The sequence below is a fragment of the Onychostruthus taczanowskii genome, unplaced genomic scaffold, assembly GCF_017590055.1.
Source record: "Onychostruthus taczanowskii isolate IOZ18803 unplaced genomic scaffold, ASM1759005v1 scaffold144, whole genome shotgun sequence".
Taxonomy (NCBI): domain Eukaryota; kingdom Metazoa; phylum Chordata; class Aves; order Passeriformes; family Passeridae; genus Onychostruthus; species Onychostruthus taczanowskii.
Window position 1 is genome coordinate 245896 of NW_024498619.1, and position 24749 is coordinate 270644.

The window sequence follows — 24749 nt, forward strand, 5'->3', positions numbered from 1 at the left end:
CGGCAATCCCGGCCCGGTGCGCTCCCCCCGGCCCCGCGCGCGCGCGCGCTCAGCCTGCCCCCCCCCCACCCACCCCACCCCCTCAGAGCCCCGCTGCGCGGGAAAGCTGAGGCGGCTCTGAGGGGCCCTCATGGCCTCCGCGTCCCTCATCGTCCCGCAGAGCAAACTCCCACGAAATACGCTGTCCCCCGTGATGCCTTGGCATTCCGGCTTTTCTGTATTTGTGATCCTGCAGTTCTTTAGTGCGTAATAAACTCCATATACAATGCATTTTGGTCAGGCACAATTCCTCTCCAGGCCTGGCAATCAGGGAGACCTCACTGCCTCAGGCCCCCAGAGATGGAAACAAAAGTGAGTTGGGGGGAGCAAACTTGGGGTGAATGGCTTCGTTGCCTGAAGGTGTAATTGGAACATTAACCCTCAATATGCAAATAAACCCAACTTATAAAAGTGTGAAAATTCGTGACCCCCATCATCCATTTTTGGGCGTAGTCCCTGGGGGGCTTCATCTGCCCAAAATGTACCTGAAGGCCTTTCAAAAATATTCCTGCTTTTTACTCCCTGAACTCTCTTTTCAGGTAGCCCCAGAAAAGGCATCGCAAGCAGTGCAACATTGGGGTCGGAATTTCTCATTAGAGAGGGGAAAAAAAAGTGTTTGTGGTTTACATAGTACAAATCACACTATTTCCTGATGAGTTTGTTGCTTTATGTTAATGTATTTCCTGAATGTAAATAAAACAAGCCTTATTTATTAATCCAGCTGAAATTCTGCCGCATCTGATTCATAAAGTAGGAGACACTGTCCTCCCTTACCAGATGTCACATTTCCACTTGTGAAATATCACAGATGCCATGTCTTGTACTGAATTGCCAAAAGCTTATTTAAATTCCAGGTTTGAATTTGTCAGCAATGTTCCATGTGGAACTTAGCTATCCAACAGCGTTGAAACTGAATGAGATGAAAGGGACACAGTGTTTTTACCAGGGGCCCTGAGGCACAGAGCACTCACCCTCTGAAGTCCTTAAAACCCATATTTAAGCACCACTGGTTTAAAAAAAAAAAAAATCAGTTGAAATACCCAGTATTTTCTGTGTGTTTCTGCCTCCACTGAGAGAGGAGAAATAAAGGGGGGTTGGAATTAAAGAACACTGGTAAAAAACCTAATGAGGCCAATATCCTTAGTCAAGAGCAAGTGCCTGAAGTGAGTTTCCTGAATCACATACTTGACTAATGTATGAATTTAAACCTTCACTAATTACTTTTCATTCCAATTGGACTACTCGTAGAAGCATTTTTCAAAGAGGGGAGTGTTTGAAACACAGATGTGCTTTTACAGAGTGAAGAGAGATACAGTCCAGCGTGGGGCCGCATTCCTTTATCAGCATTTTCCTCTCGCTGGGAGCTGCTGGTGGGATCTGCAGGCACGGGGCTGGTTCCATGCGCTGGTTTAGATGGGATACTGGGGGGAAATCCTTCCCTGGGAGGGTGGGCAAGTCCTGGCACAGAGCAGCGGGATCCCTGGCAGTGCCCAGGGTCAGGCTGGACACTGGGGTTTGGAGCAGCCTGGGACAGGGGAAGGTGTGGAAAATTTTGCGTATGATTATTCAGAACATCACTCTTTGCACCTTCCAAGCAGTTGTGCCTTTGGATATCATCTCATTCCATCCACGGCACAGCGGGAATGGCACGGGACGGGCTTTAAAGCCCCTCCCAACCCAAACCATCCTGAGATTCCACTGAGGTTGGAACAGACCCTGCAGATCATCGAGCCCAGCCACCCACAGCCCGCCAGAGGCTGCAGTGCAGCCGCGTACAGCGCTAAGGGGGACAGCAAAACCAATAAACTGATGTGAAAGCGCCGTTTCACGTGCTGTTCCTCGTGTCCTTGCACAACACCGGAGCAGCGCGGCCCGGGCCCGGCGCCGCGCTCCATTTCGGCACGGCGGGGCGGGAAATGGCGGCGCCGGGGGTGGGCCGGGCCCGCCCGCGGNGGCGGCCGAGGCGGCGCCGGCGGTGCCGCAGGGGCTGCTGCGGCTGGCGCGGCGCAGCGGGCAGCTCAACCTGGCGGGGCGCGGCCTCACCCACGGTGCGTGAGCCCGGCCGGCCGCGGGGCCCTCCTGCCCCGCAGCTCGCCGGGGCTGCTGCCGGGGAGCCCCCGGGAGCCTCGGGCGGGGCGGGAGCGGCTCCCGGGGAGCGCCATCTGCTCGCTGTTGTCCGTTTCTGGCATGTTTCCATCGGCTTTTGTTGCTGCCTCTGCAAAAATGTCTCTAGGACACAGTGGATGGGAGAGTGACAGGGATGTATTACATACATGTGTGCATGTATATATATGTATCTATGTATAGATGTGTTTTTTTATACGTACACACATATGTATATGCCTACATGCATCCATATATATTTATGTATGTCTATATATGTCATCCCCCAAGGCAGAAGGGTTGGACCTAGATGATCATCTCACCCACGGTGCGTGAGCCCGGCCGGCCGCGGGGCCCTCCTGCCCCGCAGCTCGCCGGGGCTGCTGCCGGGGAGCCCCCGGGAGCCTCGGGCGGGGCGGGAGCGGCTCCCGGGGAGCGCCATCTGCTCGCTGTTGTCCGTTTCTGGCATGTTTCCATCGGCTTTTGTTGCTGCCTCTGCAAAAATGTCTCTAGGACACAGTGGACGGGAGAGTGACATAGGGATGTATTACATACATGTGTGCATGTATATATATATATGTATCTATGTATAGATGTCTTTTTTTAATACGTACACACATATGTATATGCCTACATGCATCCATATATATTTATGTATGTCTATATATGTCATCCCCCAAGGCAGAAGGGTTGGACCTAGATGATCATGAAGGTCCCTTCCAGCCCAACCCACTCCACGATTTTACACCCAAAAAGCACTCTGACAGTGAAATGCTGGAGCAGACACCTGCGGGGTTCAGCTGACGGCTGTGTTTGTGCTGCAGTGCCCGAGCACGTGTGGAGGATCAACCTGGACACGCCGGAGGAAGCCCAGCAGAACCTGTCCTTCGGAGCTGCCGATCGCTGGTGGGAGCAGACCGACCTGACCAAGCTGATCCTGGCCTCCAACAAGCTGCAGAGCCTCTCGGAGGATGTGCAGCTGCTGCCTGCCCTCACCATGCTGGACGTGAGTACAGGGACCCCTCGGTGCTCTCACGGTGCTTCCCTGTAGGACATGGGGAAACGTCATCCTGGATCTTTGTTTTCCATTTCCCCGGTGTATTCATTTCACAGCGGCCTGGAGTGCCAGGACAAGGGGGAATGGCTTCCCACTGCCAGAGGGCTGGGACCCGTGGGATATTGGGGAGGAATTCTTCCCGAAAAAACCCCACCCTCTGAGGTATAAATAAGTAACTGTGTCCTAAAACCTCTCTTTTCCAGGTGCATGACAATCAACTGACATCATTGCCTTCTGCTTTAGGGCAGCTTGAAAATCTCCAGAAACTCGATGTCAGGTAAGGCCGTGTTACAGAGAAAACTTGAAAAATACTGCAGTGACTTTTGGGTGTGAGTGAGAAATTGCAGGATAGCAACCGTTTTTTCAAAAAATTAACTCCGGATTACTCATTGTAGAATATTATTATGTATTGTGTATGTTACATTATCCATTTTGGATCAAAACTGGTGGCCTTGGGTTTGTTGGATTTGTTTTCACTGGTATTCAAAGTCACAATTGCTTGGAAGGTGCAAACAGTGATATTCTGAATAATGATACACAAAATATTTATTTGCATTTATTTGCTTCAGTCTGGCAGTTCTGAGGATAAAACATTTCCAGTCATGAATAATGCACATTGTAAATAACTGTGTAGATCTTGTTTGTGCTGGAAGGTTCAGAATCTCCTGTTTACTGGGATAATTTTGTAAATCTGTGCACAAGGAGAGGTTATGCTACCACTGCATGTGTGAAGTACATAAACAAACCTGAGATCCATCTAGAATGCTGTAAATTCAGAGTAGGATTAAAAGTCTGTTTGAACAAATAAATAAAGATAATGAATTGTTCCTTAGAGTGTCCTGACCAGCAGGCTGTGGCACACAAATGTTCTGTGTGCAGTTACATTCCTAAAATCTCCTGAGTGTTTTTCCTTTGCCTTTGTGTTCCATGTTTCCACCCCAGCCATAACAAACTGAGGAGCCTTCCCGAGGAGCTGCTGCAGCTGCCCCGTCTGAGGAGCCTCCTGGTGCAGCACAACGAGCTGAGCCAGCTGCCCGAGGGGCTGGGGCAGCTCCTCAGCTTGGAGGAGCTGGTAAAGCACAGCTCCAGACCCGTCTCTGTGTTTGCAAAGGGTTTGTCTGCTAGTTAAAAATCCCCGGGATTCAGCAGGAGGAGCTGGTAAAGCACAGCTCCAGACCCGTCTCTGTGTTTGCAAAGGGTTTGTCTGCTAGTTAAAAATCCCTGGGATTCAGCAGGAGGAGCTGGTAAAGCACAGCTCCAGACCTGTCTCTGTGTTTGCAAAGGGTTTGTCTGCTAGTTAAAAATCCCTGGGATTCAGCAGCAGGACTTGGAAATATTCCAGTGGCTGTTCTAGTGTCAGTTACTGCACGGTGGGGTTTGTTTTTAGTTTGTTCTTGGTTTGACATATTTTGGGAAAGCTGAAGTCCCCGGCGAACTGTCAGTCCTGGGGGAGTTGTTCCTTCTCTCACACTTGTGCCAGTTGTCAGCAATCTAATTTTACTGTTCTGCCACTAATTAACTCTGCAGTAGCAGCACTCCTGGGATGTTCCAGACACCTCTCATCTCTCTCTCTCTGTTTCCACGTGCAGGATGTGTCCAACAACCAGCTCACAGCCATCCCCACCAGTTTTGCTCTGCTGGTGAACTTGGTGCGGCTCAACCTGGCCTGTAACCAGCTCAAGGAGCTGCCTGCAGATCTCAGTGCCATGAAAAGTAATTCACTTTCCTCGGGTTATTAATGCCAGACAGCCAGGGCTGTGCTTGTGTTCAGCAGTACAGTGCAAGGTTTTAAAATAGATCTTGAAAGAGTTACTGTTTGCTGAAGAAAATCAGTTATTACTTCTAGGATCTGTTTGGCAAAATGTTGTGTTTATTTTAAATTAAACCCCCAGGGCAATTATGTTGCTGTAGAAAGGTATTTTTATCTTCTCTGTTTCTCACTGGACATTGACTTCCACAGGCTTGAAGCAACTGGATTGTACCAAAAATTACCTGGAGACAGTACCTCCTAAATTAGCAACCATGGCATCCCTGGAGCAGCTTTACCTGAGGAAAAACAAACTGCGTTCTTTGCCAGAGCTTCCCTCCTGCAAGTTACTGAAGGTGAGCTTGGAATGGCTGCTCTGCTGGAACTGCCTGTGCTGTAAACTTTGAAATAGTGACAGTTACTTTAAGCACAAGCTTTTGTGAGGTGCTGTGATCAAAAGCAGATGACAGCTCTGTGTTTGGAACTCTGTTTAACGTGCAACTTCTCTTCCTGCCCTTGTTATTCAACCTTTTGAAAGATGAGTTTGCAGAACTTTTCCAGATTTGGAAGATAAAAAGTGTTCAGGAGAGGAATGACTGAAAGCTGGATCTAATATTGCCTGCAACAGTTATTTTTTATCTTTGGGAACTTTTTCTGGATAAATTCACTTTGTTCATTATAATTTTTTCTTTGCAACTGCAGAGGAAATACACTGTTTTTCCTTTTAACATAATCAGGTTATATCCAGGTATTTTGTAGGCAGATGGAAGGGAATCAAGATGTCCATATTCTCCACATCATCATACTGATAACTGCTGATGTCACAATTTAGGACATAAATTATGAAGCAATTTTCCCACAGTTGTGGTGCTCTTTGTTCCCATAGGAATTACACGCTGGGGAGAATCAGATTGAAATCCTGAATGCAGAGAACCTGAAGCAGCTGAGCTCCCTGTGTGTGCTGGAGCTCAGGGACAACAAGATCAAGGCAGTGCCCGAGGAGATCACGGTGCTGCAGAAGCTGGAGAGGCTCGACCTGGCCAACAATGACATCAGTAGGTAATAGTGACACCTGGGCTGGGGCTGGGTGGTGGCAGCTCCTTCCTTCCGTGGGAAGGGCACTTCAGGAATGACTCAGTCAGGAAATGAAGGAGCCCTCTGTGTGTTGTGGGATTGCTGAGATCAGACTGGGACTTGTGAAATGTTCTGTGTTCTGCCTGTGACTTCGCTGTGGCTTGGGAGTGCTGTGAGGAGCAGCTGAGGGAGCTGGGAAGGGGCTGGAGAATCCCTGAGGGAGCTGGGAAGGGGCTGGAGAATCCCTGAGGGAGCTGGGAAGGGGCTGGAGCCCCAGGAGAGGCTGGGGGAGCTGGGAAGGGGCTCATCCTGGAGAAAAGGAGGCTCAGGGGGCCCTTGTGGCTCTGCACAATTCCTGCCAGGAGGGGACAGCCGGGGGGTCGGGCTGTGTTCCAGGAACAGGGACAGGAGCAGAGGGAACGGCCCCAGGGTGGACAGCAGCAGGGATTTCCCCACGGAAAGGGTGCTCGGGGCTTGGAACTGCCCAGGGAGGTTTGGAGTGCCCATCCCTGGAGGTGCCTAGGGAATTCCTGGAGGTGGCACTCATAGCTCTGGACTGGTGACAAGGTGGGAGTTGGGCAGAGCTTGGCAGAGATGGTCTGGGAGAGCTTTTCCAACTTAAATGAATCTGGGATTCTGCATCTTTTTCTGTGAACCTGAGCTTCAGGATCCCCTCTGAGCAGCCACTGCACATTCTGTAGCAGTGCTTTTGGAGCTGCTGTGGAATCAATCAGTTGTTTCCCTCTGCAGGTTGCCTTACACCCTGGGGAACCTCCCTCAGCTGAAATTCCTGGCCCTGGAGGGAAATCCTTTGAGAACCATTCGGAGAGACCTGCTGCAAGTGAGCACTGGGGTTTGCTTGTGTGTGTGGACATCTGCACAGGAAGGACCTGGAGCTGCTGGAGAGGGTCCAGAGGAGGCACCAGGATGGTCCCAGGGATGGAGCAGCTCTGCTGGAAGGAAAAGCTGGCAGAGCTGGGATTGTTCACCTGGAGAGGAGAAGCTTTGGGGTGACCTCAGTGTGGCTTTTCAGGGCCTGAAGGAGCAGCAGGAAAGATGGAGAGGGACTTTGGACAGGGATGGAGGGACAGGATGAGGGGCAGGGATGGATGGGAGATTGGGAATTAGGAATTGTTCCCTGGCAGGCCCTGGCACAGGTGCCCAGAGCAGCTGTGGCTGCCCCTGGATCCCTGGCAGTGCCCAAGGCCAGGGGCTGGGAGCAGCCTGGGAGAGTGGAAATGTCCCTGCCATGGCAGGGGATGGAGTGGGATGGGCTTTAAGGTCTTGTCTTAATGAAAGTTCTTGGATTCAGTGCTCTGTTCTCTTGTAGGCAGGCAGCAAGGGGAGGGTGTGAGTTGTTCCCAGGAAAAGGAGTCCTTAGGGCAGCACGAGGCTGCAGCCTGGGCACCACTCCTGCTACACAGTTCCCTGTGATTTTTCCCTTGGCAGGCCCCTCTAGTGGTGCTGCACATTCCTACTTCTGTGCCTTTGCCAGGGTTGTAAAATCAGTGTTCCCAAAGCACTGGGATGCTCCCAAAATAAGCAGAACTGACGAGTCTGTGTTGCAATGAAATCTGTAACATCTGTCAGGAGAGGGAAGCCCTGGTGTGCCTGGCTGAGGGAGCAGAGTGTGCCCTGAGTTAATGAGCACTTGTCCAAAGTGTTCCTGGAATGGAGTCTGAGTCAGGAATGCTGGAGTTCTGCTGTTCCTGGATTACTGAGGGTTTGCTGCTTCAGCTGCAATTGTCACTCCTGGGCTGTGTTTCCCACCTGGGCCAAAGGCCAGGCACGAGGAGCCCGTCATGCCACGCTCTGTGCTGCCTGGATCTGTCACCAACACTGTAAATTCAGCTGGCTGCAATTCTCTCTGCCTGGCTGGATTTTTTTTTCCACTTGGTTTAGAGGGGCAATTGGTGGAGGAGCTTTAGGGCTCCCCAGGCACTGCTTGGAGCAGGTGGATACTGAGATAAAGGACTGGGGTGAGTGTAGGGGAGCAGCAGATTCTTCTCTTCCCTTCTCCAGCCCTGCCCAGCTCACCTTCTCTTCCTCAGGCCTCTCATTCCAGTCCCAACCCCATTCCTGGTTCTTGGTGAATTTCCAGTTAATTTCTGGTAAATCCTGGTCTGTTTTTGTTAATTCCCATGCCATTGCTTGGCTCTGGAGCTTTACCCTGCTCTCTGCTTTCCTTCCCATGCATCTGTTACTGAGATTTCAGTTTGACCTTCACCTTTCTCTCACAACTTCCCAGCTTGTTCCCTGAATGGCTTCCCTTGCCATGCTCAGCACAGTCCCCCTCTCCCTGCCTGTCTCCTTGTGGCAATTCCCTCCTTTCCAACATCTGCATTCCCTTTATCCCTCTGTGTTCCTCCAGTCTCCTAGCTGTGTCAGCTGGAGTGAGAAATGTTCATTCACATCCAGCACTTTAGGTCAGTCCCTGGTTCTGAAACCTGTGAAATCATACCCCAAACCTTCCTTTCCCCTAAAACAAACAGTGCAGAGGAGCTTGGGCTTCACTGCCCACAGGTTTGTGCAGGTAGCAGCTGTGTCTGACCTCTGGGAGTTGCTGTGAGAGGACTGAGGGAAATCTTTGGAGCTGTTAAAAATCCCTGCAAATGCTGCAAACTGCCACGATTTTCCCAGAGTTTATGATGTGGGCCATAAAAAAGTAGCAGAATGGTGAGCAGTCAGCTTCACTGACTCTGTAAATGTGCTCTCCAGAGCAAATTGTGCTGGAGCTTTTTAAAGGGAAAATTAAGCTCATTGGAGCCTTTTTACTTGCTCTTGGAAGTGGCAAAAATCTTCACATCAGGAGCTACAGAAATGCAGCCTGAGGCTGTAATTCAGGATCAGAAATTCTGGTATAAATAAAATCAGAAAGCTGGAATAAATAAAATGATAACCAAGCAAGTTCCCGAGCTGCTGTGGGATTTTCAGTGGGATTTTTAGTCAGGAATGCTGTGGGCTCCACCTGTGTGCTGGCATTGTCCTTCTGCATTGTCCCCCCAGCTGCACAATTACTGCTGAGTGACTTGGGGTTTGTTTCTTTTTTAAAGAAAGGCACCCAGGAACTGCTGAAATATCTGAGAAGCAAAATCCAAGGTATGTTGCTTTTTTCCACTTCATTTTAAAGAGAATATTCTAAGAAATTTAAGTAGATGGTTGTTTAAATCCAGGTTTTTCCCAGTTATCCTGCAGTAAAAATTTCCTTTACTCAACAGTTTGCTGTGATATTTCAGTTTCTTATCCTATTAGCTAATACTGAATAATAAACATTCTGAACTGAGGATTATCCTTTACAAACCCAGACTCAGCTGGATGGGAATTCCCATTTCAGGTGTGCAGGAGCTTTTTCATGTGGATTGTGGGGAGTAACCAGAAGGAAATTCATAGATGAGGGTTTGTAAATATTAATGCTTTAACTGAAATTGTGGTCAGATGTGCCAGTGTGGGTAAAGCTGCTCTAGGTCATCATTTCCAGTTGGAATTCCCTGGTTTTTGTAGTTTCCAGCTCCCTACCCCATGGAGCAGAACCTCACAGAATCACATCTCCAGTGCTCCCTCCCCTGCTTGGCAAAGTCCAGGTCAGCCCTTCTCCCTCCTTCCCCCTAAAAGAACCCCCAAATCCAAGATGGTAAAAAACCTTTGTTAGGAAATGACTGAAATTATCTGAAAATGATGATCTGGAGTTGAGCCAGAGTAGAGCAGGATTAGAGGGGGGTGGTGGCAGCTGCCTGGGGCCACTCAGAGCAGCTCAGCTGTGTCCCTGCACCCCTCTGGTGTCCCCAGATGATGGACCTGGCCCCAATGAAGAGCCTCCTGTGACAGCCATGACTCTTCCCAGCCAGTCCAAGGTCAACATCCACGCCATAACCACCCTGAAATTATTGGAATACAGGTATTTGGGAATATTGCCCATTCCTGAAGCTCTAAGAACGCTGTCCTGTTTTATGCTCCTGGTTTTTTTCCCCACCTTCATTATACACCAAGCTGTCCACAAACCCTGCTGCGTGTGGGCAGTCTTCCCTTTAATTCCTGTGCTTGGGAATGGGCAGATTTAGACTATGGGGTTTAAATTTTTTTTTTGTTTTATCAAATATTCTGTGATAATATTGAACTGCAGAATCCCAGCAGGTGCTCTTAGTACCTTTGAAGCTCTTTATGATTTTCACTAAGTCCCAGAACATCTTGTGGTAGGGCAGTGCCTGCTCAGTTATTCCTTAAATGGACCTGGAAGGGTTGGGAAATGGAAAAAAAAATCCTCTTTGGTGACATTGTGGGCGTGGGGCAGCACTGGGGGCATTCTGCAGCTGTTCCCCCGTGTTCTGCTCTCCGTCTTCTCTAGAAGAAGGTGGAAGTGCCGTGTTGATTAGCAGGCAGTGGTTAATTGGTGTCTCTGCTGTCCCAGTGACAAGCAGGCTGCCGAGATCCCCGAGGCCGTGTTCGACGCCGTGGGCGCCAATCCCGTGGCCACCGTGAACTTCAGCAAGAACCAGCTCAGGGAGATCCCCCCGAGGTACTGCTGGGAAGGCCATTCCCACCTGGAGTTTGCTCTCCTGCCTTTGCTTGCAGCATGCTGTTCCCCCCCTGAGCTGTTTGTGCACACAGATCCCAGGTGGGGCTGTGCAGTCACCGGGGCCAGCCACAGCCAAGGAAAGGCTTTTCCTGGCACTGCTGGGAACCTCGAATCCCTCTGTGTCAGGAGGAAGGTTTCTGTGTCTCTGGGAGCCCCCAAAAATCATCCTCAGTGGTTTTTGAGGACAGTTTATTCCCAGGTGTGCTGAGCACAACCTCTGGCACAGACAGCTTGGGCAGGTGCAATCCCAGAGGGACAAAAAGGATTCTGGAGACTCAGTTTTGGGAGCTGCTGCTTGTGCATCCCATGCTGTGTCACTGTGTGAGGGGCTGCTGAATTCCCTGGGATAGGTGTGGGGGAGTGTGCAGCTGCCTCAGAATTCCATGCCAGTCCAGACAGGAGGCAGGAGAGGTTTATCATGTAACTGCCTTTTGTTTCAGGGCTAAGCCAGAGATTCTCTTTGAGGGGTTCAACAGGGAACTTTTTGAGCTGTGAAAACCTCTACAAAAACCTGTTAGTATAATAAATAACCTTCTTCAAGCAGCAGCAGCTACTCCCAGAGTTTTGTAACAGCACAACAGGGGAGCAGAAACAAAATATGGGAAAAAATGGGATTTTTTAGTCAGGCTTTTTGGCTGCAGAAGAAGGTGGGTGAAGTCTGTATTAAAACATGTCCAGGGCAGGAGGTGGTAGTGATGTCACCTGGGCCATGGTCTCTGAAACAGTTCCTGACCACATTTACTGAGGAGGCTTTGGTAGCAATGTTTGTGAGAGAAAATGCAATCTGATAACTGCAAATAAATAATTTGAGCTTTGCCTTACCCCACATGCAAGGCTGGAGGAGCAGCAGCTCCTCTCACAGGTGACATTCTGTGATCTCCTCAAAATCACTTCAGCAAAAAACCTGTAAGTTGTCCTTGATTTGTAGAATAAGCCAGGTTTTCTAATAACTTAGAAAGCAAGCAACCATGAGCTTCCATAGTGAGAGCATCTTCCTTTTGTGCTTCAGGCTTGTGGAGCTGAAGGACTCAGTTTGTGATGTCAGCCTGGCCTTCAACAAAATCTCCTCCATTTCCTCGGAGCTGTGCCTGCTCCAGAAGTTGACACATTTGGATCTCAGGTTGGTGATGTGTGTTGTTGCACTTCCTTGCCTGGGAATTTTTTTGCCTGCCTTCCTAAAGCAGCCATCTGTTCCAGTGGAATGGCAGCACTGAAATCGTCTTCACTCCCAAAATCTCTCCGTGGCAGAGCCAGAAGAGGACATGGCCTAAATTTGGGCCTTGCTTAAAAAAGACACAAATGGACCAGTTCTGAGACTTGCTGGAGGAGAGATCCTGCCTCACTCAGAGAAGGGTTCTGAGATGTTGCTATTTCAAAACACTCCTGCAACCCCTGGGAAGAAACCACACCAAAAAATCCTGGGAATTAGGACAGGGAAGGTGCAGATTTTGTCGCACTGCTGGAAGGAGAGGCAAGAGATGGTTCCTTGTTGTCACCTTTCCTCCTCTGATTCCTGAGAAATGTTCCTGGCCTTGTTTAGATCAGGATTAGCTCAGTCCATTGATTTTGGGGAGCTTTGGAGTGACCTGAGTGTTTCACTTGGGCTCCAGGGTCTGGGCACTTTGATAAGCTTTCCTCTGGAAACCAGGAGCTGAATTTCCAGGCAGGTTTGTGCAGTTGGTGGCTGCTTGGGAATACTTGGGAATCTTTAGAGGACAGGCTTTGAGTGTCCTCCTGGCAGAAAGGGGAATCCCTGGCATGCTCCTGCCCCTGCTGTGAGGCAGTGAACTGGCCCCAGACTGTGTAGGTGATTTGGGAATTCTCATCCAAGCCCCTGACTGAGTTTAGTGCTTGTTATTTTTCTTTTCTTTGATAACAGAAACAATGTTCTGACAGCCTTGCCTGAGGAAATGGAGGCACTGAAAAGACTGCACACAATAAATCTTGCTTTCAATAGGTGAGGAACTCTTTAGATTTTTAAAAAATACAATAATGAAAAGAGCTGGGCTGAGTTTGACACAATTTTTCTGTGATGTGAGAACAAGGAGCCACTTCAATGAGCTGGGAGCTCCCATTAAGTGCTTCTCTTCTGAATGCCCTGTTCTTGACTATCCCTCCTTTCCCTTCCTGAAGATTTAAGGTGTTTCCCAGTGTCCTGTATCACCTCCCAGCCCTGGAGACCATCCTGCTCAGCAACAACCAGGTGGGATCCATCGACCCCGTGCAGCTGAAGGGGCTGGACAAGCTGGGAACGCTGGACCTGCAGAACAATGACCTCCTCCAGGTGCCCCCAGAGCTGGGCAACTGTGAGAATCTCAGGTGTGTGGGGTCAGGGGGCCTGCTTATGAGCACACTTGCTGTCTGAGTTCTTCAGGGTGTGTTTGCCAGAGGAAAAAGCACCCATTGGCAGGGTGTTGGGTTTGCCCAAAAAGTGTCTCTCTGGCCTTCTGTAGAACAGGGCAATTTCTTCCATAATGTCTTCCCTAATTTCTCAGTATTGCAGAGAACTGTGGGAGTTGTTTCATCAATTAGAACTGATGTTGAGGGTCTGGGGGTTGTGTGAAGCTCGTGGTGGAGCCTTGGGGGTGACATTTCCTGTGCTCCCAGTCACGCTCCTGGTGCACCTCCCGTTGAGCAGGGAGGTTGGACCAGCTGACCCCACTGCTCCCTTCTGGCCTGAGCCACTCTGGAATTCTGTTTCTATATTCCAGAGGTTCTCTTTTCACTCCTCCTGGCAGAGGCTGAAGGAGTGGGGTGTGTGTTACACCCCCACTGATTTATCAGCATAAATTAAAACTCAGCTGTCTCAAAGCTCAGCTGCTGAGAACGAGGGAAGCAGAAACCCAGACTCTTTTAGCAGGACCAAAGAGGAACTCCCCAGGAATTTCAAAGGCCTCAGAAATCTGCATGCAGTGGATGAGTGTGTGGGTACAAGGAGATTCCTCCCAGTAACTCAGCCCTGTTTGCAGGAGCCTGCTGCTGGAAGGGAACCCGTTCCGCACGCCCCGCGCCGCCGTGCTGGCCAAGGGCACGGCTGCCGTGCTGGAGTACCTGCGGAGCCGCATTCCCTCCTGAGCCCGGGCATTCCTCCTGAGCCCTGGGCATTCCTCCTGAGCCCGGGCATTCCCTCCTCAGCCCTGAGCCTGGCCTGGCCAAGGGCACGGCTGCCGTGCTGGAGTACCTGCGGAGCCGCATTCCCTCCTGAGCCCGGGCATTCCTCCTGAGCCTGGGCATTCCTCCTGAGCCTGGGCATTCCTCCTGGGCCCGGGCATTCCTCCTGGGCCCTGGGCATTCCCACCTCAGCCCTGAGCCCTGGGCATTCCCTCCTGAGCCCGGGCATTCCTCCTGAGCCCGGGGCATTCCTCCTGAGCCCGGGCATTCCCTCCTCAGCCCTGAGCCTGGCCTGGCCAAGGGCCCGGCTGCCGTGCTGGAGTACCTGCGGAGCCGCATTCCCTCCTGAGCCCGGGCATTCCTCCTGAGCCCTGGGCACTGCCTCCTGAGCCTGGGCATTCCTCCTGGGCCTGGGCATTCCCTCCTGAGCCCGGGCATTCCTCCTGAGCCCTGGGCATTGCCTCCTGAGCCCGGGCATTCCTCCTGAGCCTGGGCATTCCCTCCTCAACCCTGAGCCCTGGGCACTGCCACCTGAGCCCTGGGCATTCCTCCTGAGCTTGGGCATTCCCTCCTCAGCCCTGAGCCCTGACCATTCCCACCTGAGCCTGGCCTGGCCAAGGGCATGGCTGCACTGCTGGAATACCTTTGGAGCCGCATTCCCTCTTGAGCCTGGGCACTCCTCCTGAGCCCTGGGCATTCCCACCTGAGCCCTGACCATTCCAGCCTGGGCATTCCCACCTGAGCCTGGCCTGGCCAGGGGCACAGCTGCACTGCTGGAATACCTGCAGAGCCACATTCCAGCAGCACAGGAGCAGCCAAGTACCCCCTGTCCCAGCAGTGCCCCTGGGCTCTACAGCTTCCATCCTTCTCCTGCTCCTGGCTGCGAGTCTGCCCAGTGTTAAGAACCCAGGTGTGAAACATTCCCTGCCCTCTGCATGTTCCAGCAGGGATTTCAGGATCCCACACACTCTGTTTACACTGTTTGTAATAAAGGACAGCAAGGAAAGCTGCCTTCAGCACAGCCATGGTGCTTTTGCAGCTGAGCTGGGCTCTGGAGAGGGCTGTCACCATCAAAGCACCGGGGCCAAAGGCAGAAGGGGACACTCTGGGGTTTGTATTCCTGTTTTCTCTTGTTTCACTGCTGTCCCCAGAACTGCCCCTGGTGTGAGTGTGGTGGAGTGCTTGAGCTGTGAGGTGGTGAGAAATGCCCCAGGTGTGTGCAGGGCTCACCTGAGTGAAGATGGGGCTGCTGCTGGGCTGAGACAATAAATGTTCCCCTTGGATCTGCTTTGGGTCCTTCAGGCTGTAACTGAGCTCTGTAGATGGGAACATTGAGAACTTCTCTTGTTCAGGCACACTTCCAGATGTCCTGCAGGTGGGACCTTTAATGGGAACAGTGCTGTGGGTGGGCTCCACCACCCTCCAGTGCCTGACCCCCCTTTCCATGGGGAAATTCCTGCTGTGCCCACCCTGATCCTCCCCTGGCCCAGCCTGGGGCCGTTCCCTCTGCTCCTGTCCCTGTTCCTGGAGCACAGCCCGACCCCCCGGCTGTCCCCTCCTGGCAGGAGCTGGGCAGAGCCACAAGGGCCCCCTGAGCCTCCTGTGCTCCAGGCTGAGCCCCTTCCCAGCTCCCTCAGGGATTCTCCAGCCCCTTCTCAGCTCCCCCAGGGATTCTCCAGCCCCTTCCCAGCTCCCTCAGGGATTCTCCAGCCCCTTCCCAGCTCCATTCCCTGCCCTGGACACGCTCCAGCCACTCAGGCTCTCTCATGGACACAGCCCTGGAGGTTCAGTAGCACAGCAGGATTTTGTACAGTTCCTCACTAAATTTCCCAGGTTTTGAACGTGTCCAGATGAACATAAAACACTCTGAGCTCACCCTCAGCTCCCCAGGTGTGGGAATTGCCTTCCAGCTGGAGCAGGGATGGCTCAGGGGGCTCAGGCCCAGCTGCACCTCCCTGTGTCCCCAGGGAGGGGAGCAGAACCTGGTCCTGGCTGCAGGAAATGGGAAAGGGAATGGGAAAGGGCTTTGGGGGAGTGGGGATGGGAAGGGCAGGATCTGCCCCGTGGGAAGCAGATGACAGCAGGGGACACCTGGAGCTCCAGGGCCACTTCTGCAGCTCCTTGGATGATGGAACTGCTGCTGCCCTCAGCCCCTGCCTCCTTTTGTTTCCATACATTTTCTCCTGTGTGCATTTGTCCTTTCATCCATTTCTTCATGCATTTATCCTTCCACATGTATTGTCCTTTCATCCATTTTGTCCATGCATTTATCCTTCCACACATTTGCCCCAAAAGCTGCCAAACCTGAGTTTTCTTCCCCATTTCCATTGCTCCCTTTCCATATTTGATGTCTCCCAGTGGCTGCAGCTGGACCAGTTGGGAGTTTCCCAATTTTCCAGGCTCATTCCCCCCTTCCCCACCCTCTGAAACCTCCTTTCTGCCAGCAAAAAAAAAAAACCAAAAAAAAAAAAACCACCCGAAAGCCTTACAATAAGGTGACGTTTTTATTATTTATACAATAAAGAGACTTTTTAATGTTATTCAAAACACTTTTTTTTTTTGGAAATACTGAAAAAGGTGGGTACAGCAAAGCCGAAAATGGCTCTGCTGCACTGCACAGCATCGGTTCAGTCCCTGGGCTCCCTCTGCACAGAGCAGCCCCCACAGCACGGGCCAGGCCCTCCAGGGCACGGGGAGGGGACAACCTGCATGTGCCAGGGGACAGGAGCTGATTGCACTCAATCAATAGATTTAAAATAGAGTTTTTGAAGTACCTTTTCGCACATAAAATGAAGCAGCTTTCAAGTTCAGTAAGTCTTTATACTGCAAAAAACATGAAGTACATTCACGATCTATGTTAATAAAGTAGTAAATATTTCCTCATTCAGCTTTATTTACATGGATACTGGAATTCAACTGAAAAGTACAGTCATCTGGAATATAGCAATCTTTGAACACATACAAAAATGACCATTTCTGTATATAATTTAAGCTCAAAATCACAATTATCTCAAAATATTAATTACAATACAGCCATCTCCATCATAATTAAACATGTCTTTTATAAAATGGTAAAATCTTTACTAAAGGAAGCTGTTGGTTCTGAACTGGATACAGTACTCACAGGTAGAAAACCGAAGTGATGAGCGAGTGCCCTGCCCGGGGAGGAGGAGGAGGAGGGAGGTGACACAGCCACCGCCACCCAAGGGACACAGAAGGGGACAAGTGCCACCTCCTGTGCCATGGGCAGTGCCAGGAGTGCCCAGACTGGTGCCAGTCAGTCCCTTCCACTAAACCAGCTGGAATCAGCCAGGGAGAGGATCGGCAAAACACTTTTTTTTGGGGATTAAATTTTTTTGTTTTGTTTGAATTTCCGTGATTTGCAAATGGTGCTGTTTGGGGTTGGGTGGTGGCACCACGGCTGTGCCTGCCCGTGGCTCCAGGGCCAGGCCAGCTCCCCATGGATCCCTGGATCCATGTCCTGTCCAAAGTGCTGCCCAGGGAGTTGTGTGGGCACGGATGGGCCTGCCCTGCCTGCCAGGGACAGCCCTGGAACCGGGCACTTCCAAAGGGATGGTGAGGGACGGGCACGGGCAGGGAGCTCCGACTGGCACAGCATCCCCAATTTCCTTTGGAAATTCTAACTGTGACATCCCACCAGTTCACAGAATCACAGGAGGGACCTCTGGACACCATCCAGCCCAGCCTGGAGCAGGGGACACGGGGACGTGTCCGGCTGGGGTTGGGATGTCCCCAGAGAGGGAAACCCCAGGCCCACACTGGGCAGCTGCTCAGGGCTCTGCCACCCCAGGGAAAGAAATAATTCCTCGAGCTGAGGTGGGACTGGCTGTGTTTATTTATGTCCAAAAGCTGCCAGGGTGGGTGCTGACCCCGCAGCTGTCACCCCCTGAGCTATTTTGGGACCTGTCCCCAACCCTGCTGCTGTGGGACAGGCTCTGCCTGCCCAGGGGATCCCAGCAGGACACCCCTCATCCACGGGCACTTCCTGGGAATAAACTCCCTGATCCCCCCTGATCAGGCCTCCCTGGAGCCCTGCCCTCAGCTGATCCCTTTGTGGGGGTTCATTTCCCTGGTTTTGCATTCCCTGCCCTTGCATTCCCCCTCAGAGCTCTGTGCTCTGTCTGTGCAGAGGCATTTCTGATTGTGTTGGGAAATTCAGTGCTGAACCACAGCAGAGAGGGGTCCCAGCATCCCGGAATGGGTTGGGGGGAAAGGGCCTCAGAGCCCACCCAGTGCCACCCTGCCCTGGCAGGGACACTGCCACTGTCCCAGCTGCTCCAGCCCCAGTGTCCAGCCTGGCCTTGGGCACTGCCAGGGATCCAGGGGCAGCCACAGCTGCTCTGGGAATTCCATCCCAGTCCCTGCCCACCCTGCCAGGAACAATTCCTAATTCCCAATCTCCCATCCATCCCTGCCTTCTTGTCAGTGAGAGCCATTCCCTGTGTCCTGTCCCTCCATTCCTTGTCCCCAGTCCCTCTCCAGCTCTCCTGGAGCTCCTTTAGGCCCTGGAAAGGGCTTTAACCAAGGGGTTTAACATCTTTACACTCCAAGTGCTCACTACCAACAGCAAACCGACCTCCTGGACATTTCCTGCTCAGATTTTTCCTGGATTTCCTTGGCTCTGCTCTCAGCTGCCCCATTCACCCTCAGCCTTGTCCTGCCTGCTCCCTGTGTGGAGCCCCTGTCCCCTCCCAGGGCTGGCACTGCCACCAAACACAGATGCAGACTTGGATGTGTTAAAAATACCTTGGAAAACATGAAACCGGATTTGAGGATGTTAAATGGTCGCTGTTGGGAACGACTGGCTGAGAACTTTCCTGGTTTGCCATCACCTGGGGAGGAACTGTGAGCTGGCACTGGGAAAACGGGAAATTATTAGGGGTGGAGGGTCCTGGAGGCTTCCCAGGGCCTGCAGCTGCCCAGGTCCCACAGCCAGAGAGAGAAGGTTTGGGAATTCTTGGAGAAATGGAACATCCCCATGGGCTGTGGCTGCACCCTTGGCTGTGGGATTTTGGGTGGGAATGGTGCAGGTGATCCCAGAGCCAGCTGTCCCTCTGTGCTCGAGGGCACTGGGATCCCCTGGAACCCCTGCAGGGCTTTCCCTGTGCTTTCCCTTTTTGCTGTCAGGGAGTACCAGGCTGGACCCCGGCACCCCTGAAGCAGCAGCAGCAGCTGGGCACAGTCTGGGCTTTGGGATTCTCCCTTGGGAACAGCCCCAGGACTTGGACATGAGGGGTTGTCCCACTGGCCCTGTGCTGGGAACGCTCCTCCCAGGGGTCACCTGCTGCTCCCTGGGATGTGTTGCGCCCATCCCTTTCCAGGATCCAGTCCAGGATCCCACACAGCCTCACCCACGGGAATATCCCGAGCAGGGCCCGCCAGGGCCTGGAGCAGGGGGGAAAATACACAACAATGTCAATGGGGAGTCTGAAATGAAAAATTAACGAGTTAAATTAGCAGCAACAAAAGGAGTTTTACTGCCACCATCACAACCTTCCTCCATCCGTGAGCCAAACCTGCCTGTCCTCGGTGTTCTCCTGTAGTGTGTGCACATGGAATCGAGGGAAGAGCCAAAGCAAAGGGAATTAACCTGTTCTGAAGGGAGCTACCCCGTTCCAGAGGGAGCTACCCCGTTCCAGAGGGAGTTCCCCTGTTCCAGAAGGAGTTCACCCATTCCAGAGGGAGTTACTCTGCTCCAGGGGGAGTTACCCCAATCCAGAGGGAGTTATCCCATTCCAGAAGGAGTTATTCCATTCCAGAGTGAGCTATCCTGTTCTAGAGGGAGCTACCCTGTTCCAGAGGGAGTTGTCCCATTCCAGAATGAGTTCACCCTTTCCAGAGGGAGCTCACCCATTCCAGAAGGAGTTATCCCATTCCAGAAGGAGTTATCCCATTCCAGAGGGAGCTCACCCATTCCAGAAGGAGCTATCCCATTCCAGAATGAGTTCACCCTTTCCAGAGGGAGCTCCCCCATTCCAGAAGGAGTTATCCCATTCCAAAAGGAGTTATCCCGTTCCAGAAGGAGCTATCCCATTCCAGAATGAGTTCACCCATTCCAGACGGAGTTCACCCATCCCAGAGGGAGCTCACCCATTCCAGAAGGAGTTATCCCATTCCAGAAGGATTTATCCTGTTCCAGAATGAGCTCACCCATTCCAGAATGAGCTCACCCATTCCAGAATGAGATCACCCATTCCAGAAGGAGTTATCCCATTCCAGAGGGAGCTCACCCATTCCAGAAGGAGTTATCCCATTCCAGAAGGAGTTATCCCGTTCCAGAAGGAGCTATCCCATTCCAGAGGGAGCTCACCCATTCCAGGGGGAGGGGAGCTGTCCCTTTCCCACGTGGGCTCCTTGTCCCGAGGTCCCAGAGTTACAGCTGGAGAAGTCTCTCACCCTGTGTAGTGAATTGTTCCTGATCCCTACGGAGCCAGCTATACACACGGCATATGTACAGGTATTTTCATAAGGCATAGAATATCTTTGCATTGAAAATAAATGAACATTATTAAATTTAATTTAATATATACTTTCTTTGAGGTGTTTATGAAAATATTTTCTTCTCTATACTTTCGTATGCGACATGATAGAAATATTTCATGGGAAGTACAGGTTAATATATTTCATCTTTATAAAGGCATATACAACTTTGAGGCAGTGTTTCTGATGGATAGCAGAATTCCTAAAGGATTTGTATGTGCTTCTGTGTTTTGAAATCATATGAAATTGACTTTTAAGAAGGAACTTGGTTAAAAAAACGCACCAATGCACAGCCAGAGGCTGACAAGTAAAACTAATACGGAGCCACATGAACAATATATTTATAGAGTTAATTCTTATATTTTCTCCCGATGATTGGTACTAACATAGAGTATTATACATTTGGCACTACTGTTTGCCATTGGTCCAGCAATTGGCAAAAAATTGGTTTCCTATGTATAAATCCTTTTGAACATTAGATCTGGCTAGACATATTTACTATTTATAAAAAAATATTTAGACAGTAAGCTCACGTTGGATAACTAAGTCTACTGTGTTCTGGAAACTCTTCAGTAGGAGCACAGCCTTCTCGTGTTCCAGGTGTACAAAGCTGTGTCCGTTGGCCTGCAGCAGGGAAAACACAAGGGAAGAGGCTTTAGTGGCTTGTTTTGGGATAAAAAAAGGGCTATTTGGCAATTAAAAGCAAGGCTGAAATAAATAACGAACACATGAGGGTTTCTCGTGGGCACAAAGCACACATTTCTCTTGTCCTCTGTGGGATGGCTTCAGGGCTGGGCTGGGGGCTCCAAGGAGTGATTTCATTCCCACTGAAATGATGCTGTGACTCTGGGACTGGTCTGACCACGCTGAAAGCCTCAACACAGTGAAACACCTTTCCTCTGGGAAAGAGGAATCCAAATTCCAGGCAGGGAGGATGCCAAATGCACCGACAGCCGTGCCAAAATGAGGCACTAATGGAATCCCAGAATTCTGCACTGTGGGCTGGGAGGGCTCTCAGGGATCTGGAAGATCCAGAGGGACATCGTGGGGCAGAGTGTGGGGACAAGTGGGCCAAGGCTGGGGGAGATGGATCCTCCCCCGAGCCCCAAATGGTGGCACAGGCAGGGACAGACTCCAGGGGGAGGATCTGGCTGGAGAATCTGGAATGAAGAGCTGAGGAGGACAAAGGGGGAATGACTGGGGCTGATCAGGGTCCTGACACAGCCTCCAGCTGCACCAAGGGGGATTTAGGATGGATGTTAGGGAAAAGTTTTTTCCAGAAAGGGTGATAAATTCTGGAATGGCTGCCCAGGGAGGTGCTGCAGTCCCCATCCCTGGGTGTGTTTAACAAAGCCTGGATGTGGCACTGGGGGCCAGGGCTGAGTTGGGGTGCTGGGGTGGGCTGGACTCCATGGTCTTGGAGATCTCTCGCTGGCCAGTCATTCTGGGATTGTGTGCATTCTGAGATTCAGGGATTCTGGGATTCTGGGGTTCTGGGGTTCTCTGGGAATGACTAGGAGGGCACTGTCAGACCTCAGCAGGAAAAGCAGGAGAAATTTGATACCCAAACAAACCACATGGTTTGACCTCCCTTTGAGGGAAAAATTCCTCCACCCTGATCCCCCCTGGCCCAGCCTGGGGCCGTTCCCTCTGCTCCTGTCCCTGTTCCTGGAGCACAGCCCGACCCCCCGGCTGTCCCCTCCTGGCAGGAGCTGTGCAGAGCCACAAGGGCCCCCTGAGCCTCCTGTGCTCCAGGCTGAGCCCCTTCCCAGCTCCCTCAGGGATTCTCCAGCCCCTTCCCAGCTCCCTCAGGGATTCTCCAGCCCCTTCCCAGCTCCATTCCCTGCCCTGGACACACTCCAGCCTCTCAGGGCCAGTTTGGCGGTGCCCAGCAGTGGGCACGGGGTGGAGGTGCCCCAGCAGAGGGGACAGTCCCTGCCCTGGGGCTCTGCCCTCGGCTTTTGATTCAAACCAGGCACCCCTGGCCACCAGGGCAAACAGGGCAACAGCTGCAAATCAATATCCCCAAACTGTAAATACAGCTGCATTTACAGCTGTAAATAAAACCCCCAAAGGCCAGAGGCAGTTCAGCCCTGCTGCAAACACCACCCTGTGTGCCTCCAGGCCGGGCTCTGAGCCCAGGACTCCCCAGGATCCCTACCTGGAGGATTTTGTCTCCGGGCTGGAGCAGGCTGGAGGCAGGGCCGTCAGGCTGAACCCTAGTAACAAAGATACCCTATAAGTCAGAAGTAACACAGGTTAGGATGCTTTCTCCAAGAACTACATCCCAAAAAACACGGGGCTCCCTCCCTAGCTGGGGCTCTGCGTGCCCTGGAGATGGGAAACACCAAACTGGTTTATTCTGTTTGTTATCAAACACCAGCCTGGGGGTGGAGCAGCTCCCTGGGACCTGCAGCACTTATCAATAACTGTGGGTCATTTTACACTGAAATCCCACATCACAAAGAGAGTCCAGCGTGCACAGGGCGAGAGTGGCAGGTTGTCAGGAGGGTAATTAAAATGGAGCAAGTGTTAATTATTGGAATAATGCGTATCATGATCAGTACAGCAATCTTTGCTTCCTCTAGGAAGCACAGCTTCAATTTCATTATTTGAAATATTTATGGAAGTTCCCGCTGTCCCTGCAACATGAATCCAGTATTACCCAAGAACATCAGCTCCACAAATCTCTCTTCCCAACAAACTCCAGTCAGTTCCATGGCCCCAAACACAAATCCACAGGGGCAGGAGCCCACTTCCCAATCCTACAGCCCTGGCAGCGGGGACTCAGCACACGTTGGAGTTTTGGTGGCCTCTTTCTGTTGCAAATCGATTTATCTTAAATGTGCAATTCCCAAACTGAACCCTGAGTGTCCCTGGCCACCACCAGGTGTCAGTTTTAACTCCCAGTACAGGAGGCATCTGCTGCCACGGGGTCTGTAAGGATCCAGGGATTTCCAGGCTGCCTTTATTTGTCACAGCAGCTGCAAACCCTGGAATTTCAGCCCCCAGGGATGATACTGTACTTTAGTATAGCAACTTTTATTATAATATATAATATATAATATATAATATATAATACATAATATATAATATAGAATATAGAATATAGAATATAGAATATAGAATATATAACATATATAATTTACACTATACTATGATATATATTATATATATAATATACTTTAATTAATTTGTTAAAAGTTTAGTTGGGGTCTAAGGTGACTCTTAAAGAGTGAGAGAGACAATTCTCCAGAAAACAGCCCAAATTTTTTTCTTATCCAGGGAATATGGGCCAGACACTCGTGGGATTGATGCTTGATTCCCTCATCTTCTTTAGCTGGGAAAACAAGCAAACAACACTCTGCTAAAATAAACAAAGAACGAAAAGAAAAAAACCCCAAAAAAACCAAAAAAACCAAACCAAACCAAACCAAACCAACCAAACAAACAAACAAAAACAACCAAAAAAAAAAAAAAAAAACCAAAACAAAGAAACCCCAAAAAAACCCCCAAAAAACAAAAAATCCAACCCAAAACCCAAGAACAAAGCTAAGAATGGAAAAAAATCTTTCAATGACACCAACAGAGAGGCACCAGCATCCCCTCCTGTTCTCTGCCTCCACTCTGTGACCTCTGAAACAAGGAGCAGGGAGAGAGGAGTTTCAAACTCACCTTATCAGAAGGTTTGAATGGATTTCCTTGTCCACTTATTCCACCACTGATACTAAACCCAAGGCCAGGATTCTTCTCTATCCTCACACAAAACTAGGTAGGAAAAACAGGGATGTCAGCACTGAAACCTGCCCTCACATCCCATTTCCCTGGAGGAGCTGAGCCCCTGCACTTCACAAAATGGGAAAAGCCACTAGAATATGGCTAAAATATCAAAATATTATGAAATTATAAAATATATAAGCTGGAAGAACTGGCAGCATTTTCCCACACTGCAGTGGTACCAAAACATTCCCTGTGGTTCACAGATTTTTGCATGGTTTTTAATATTCTCTTTTCAAGGAGGAAAAAAACCCTTTAGATTTGTGAAAGAGAAGTTCACCCTGGTTTATCCCAGTGTTTAAGTTTTCACTTAAACACTGGGATAAACCCGTCAGTGAGGCTTTGTCTGGTGCAATTTTATTTTCCCGGGAGGAGCCAGACGTGCAGCACTCCTGGGACAAAGCCAAGGGATAAAATCCTCTGGGATCCCTGGGGCACTGCTGGGATCTGGGAGCCTGCAGGAATCAGAGCTGAGTCTCCTCTTCTAGTCAGGGTGGCTCCAAAGAGCGCTGGGGAATTGGATATGCAATAAAATGAGCTCAGAGAGCTGTGCCCTGAGCTGGTGTGAGCATCTCTTCCCCCAGCAGGTCTGAGCATCAGGGGCGTGGGGCAGGAGCTGCTCTGGGGCTCCACGGACACCCCCCAAGGAGGGAGCTTTGGGGATGGTTCTGCACCTCCTTCTGCCCTCAGGGGCCTCTCACAGCCCTGCTGAAGGACAAATCTGGGGGGCAGGAGCAGGGAGTGAAACTCCCTGGTGCCTGTGACAG

The 24749-nt window shown here is 51.0% G+C and overlaps 2 protein-coding genes across 2 annotated transcripts in view; one reads left to right on the plus strand and one right to left on the minus strand.

Moving 5' to 3' along the window:
• The first annotated feature begins 130 nt into the window (after window positions 1-130).
• On the plus strand, window positions 131-13943 carry LRRC40 (leucine rich repeat containing 40). Its single transcript, XM_041398345.1, has 16 exons — window positions 131-246; window positions 1906-2087; window positions 2967-3148; window positions 3403-3476; window positions 4142-4271; window positions 4789-4912; window positions 5160-5302; window positions 5833-6005; window positions 6771-6861; window positions 9074-9119; window positions 9807-9915; window positions 10426-10533; window positions 11603-11713; window positions 12473-12550; window positions 12727-12912; window positions 13563-13943. The coding sequence occupies exons 1-16, from the start codon at window positions 131-133 to the stop codon at window positions 13666-13668; spliced, it is 1959 nt and encodes a 652-aa protein (XP_041254279.1). The 3' UTR covers window positions 13669-13943.
• Window positions 13944-20721: 6778 nt separating this feature from the next.
• The window catches only part of LRRC7 (leucine rich repeat containing 7), a 49976-nt gene continuing 45948 nt past the window's right edge, over window positions 20722-24749 (minus strand). Inside the window, exons 22-24 of the mRNA XM_041398320.1 lie at window positions 23881-23973; window positions 22367-22441; window positions 20722-20829 (exon numbers count right to left, since the gene is read on the minus strand). Of these exons, the coding sequence (XP_041254254.1) occupies window positions 20722-20829; window positions 22367-22441; window positions 23881-23973 (276 nt within the window). The remainder of the gene's footprint in view (window positions 20830-22366; window positions 22442-23880; window positions 23974-24749) is intronic.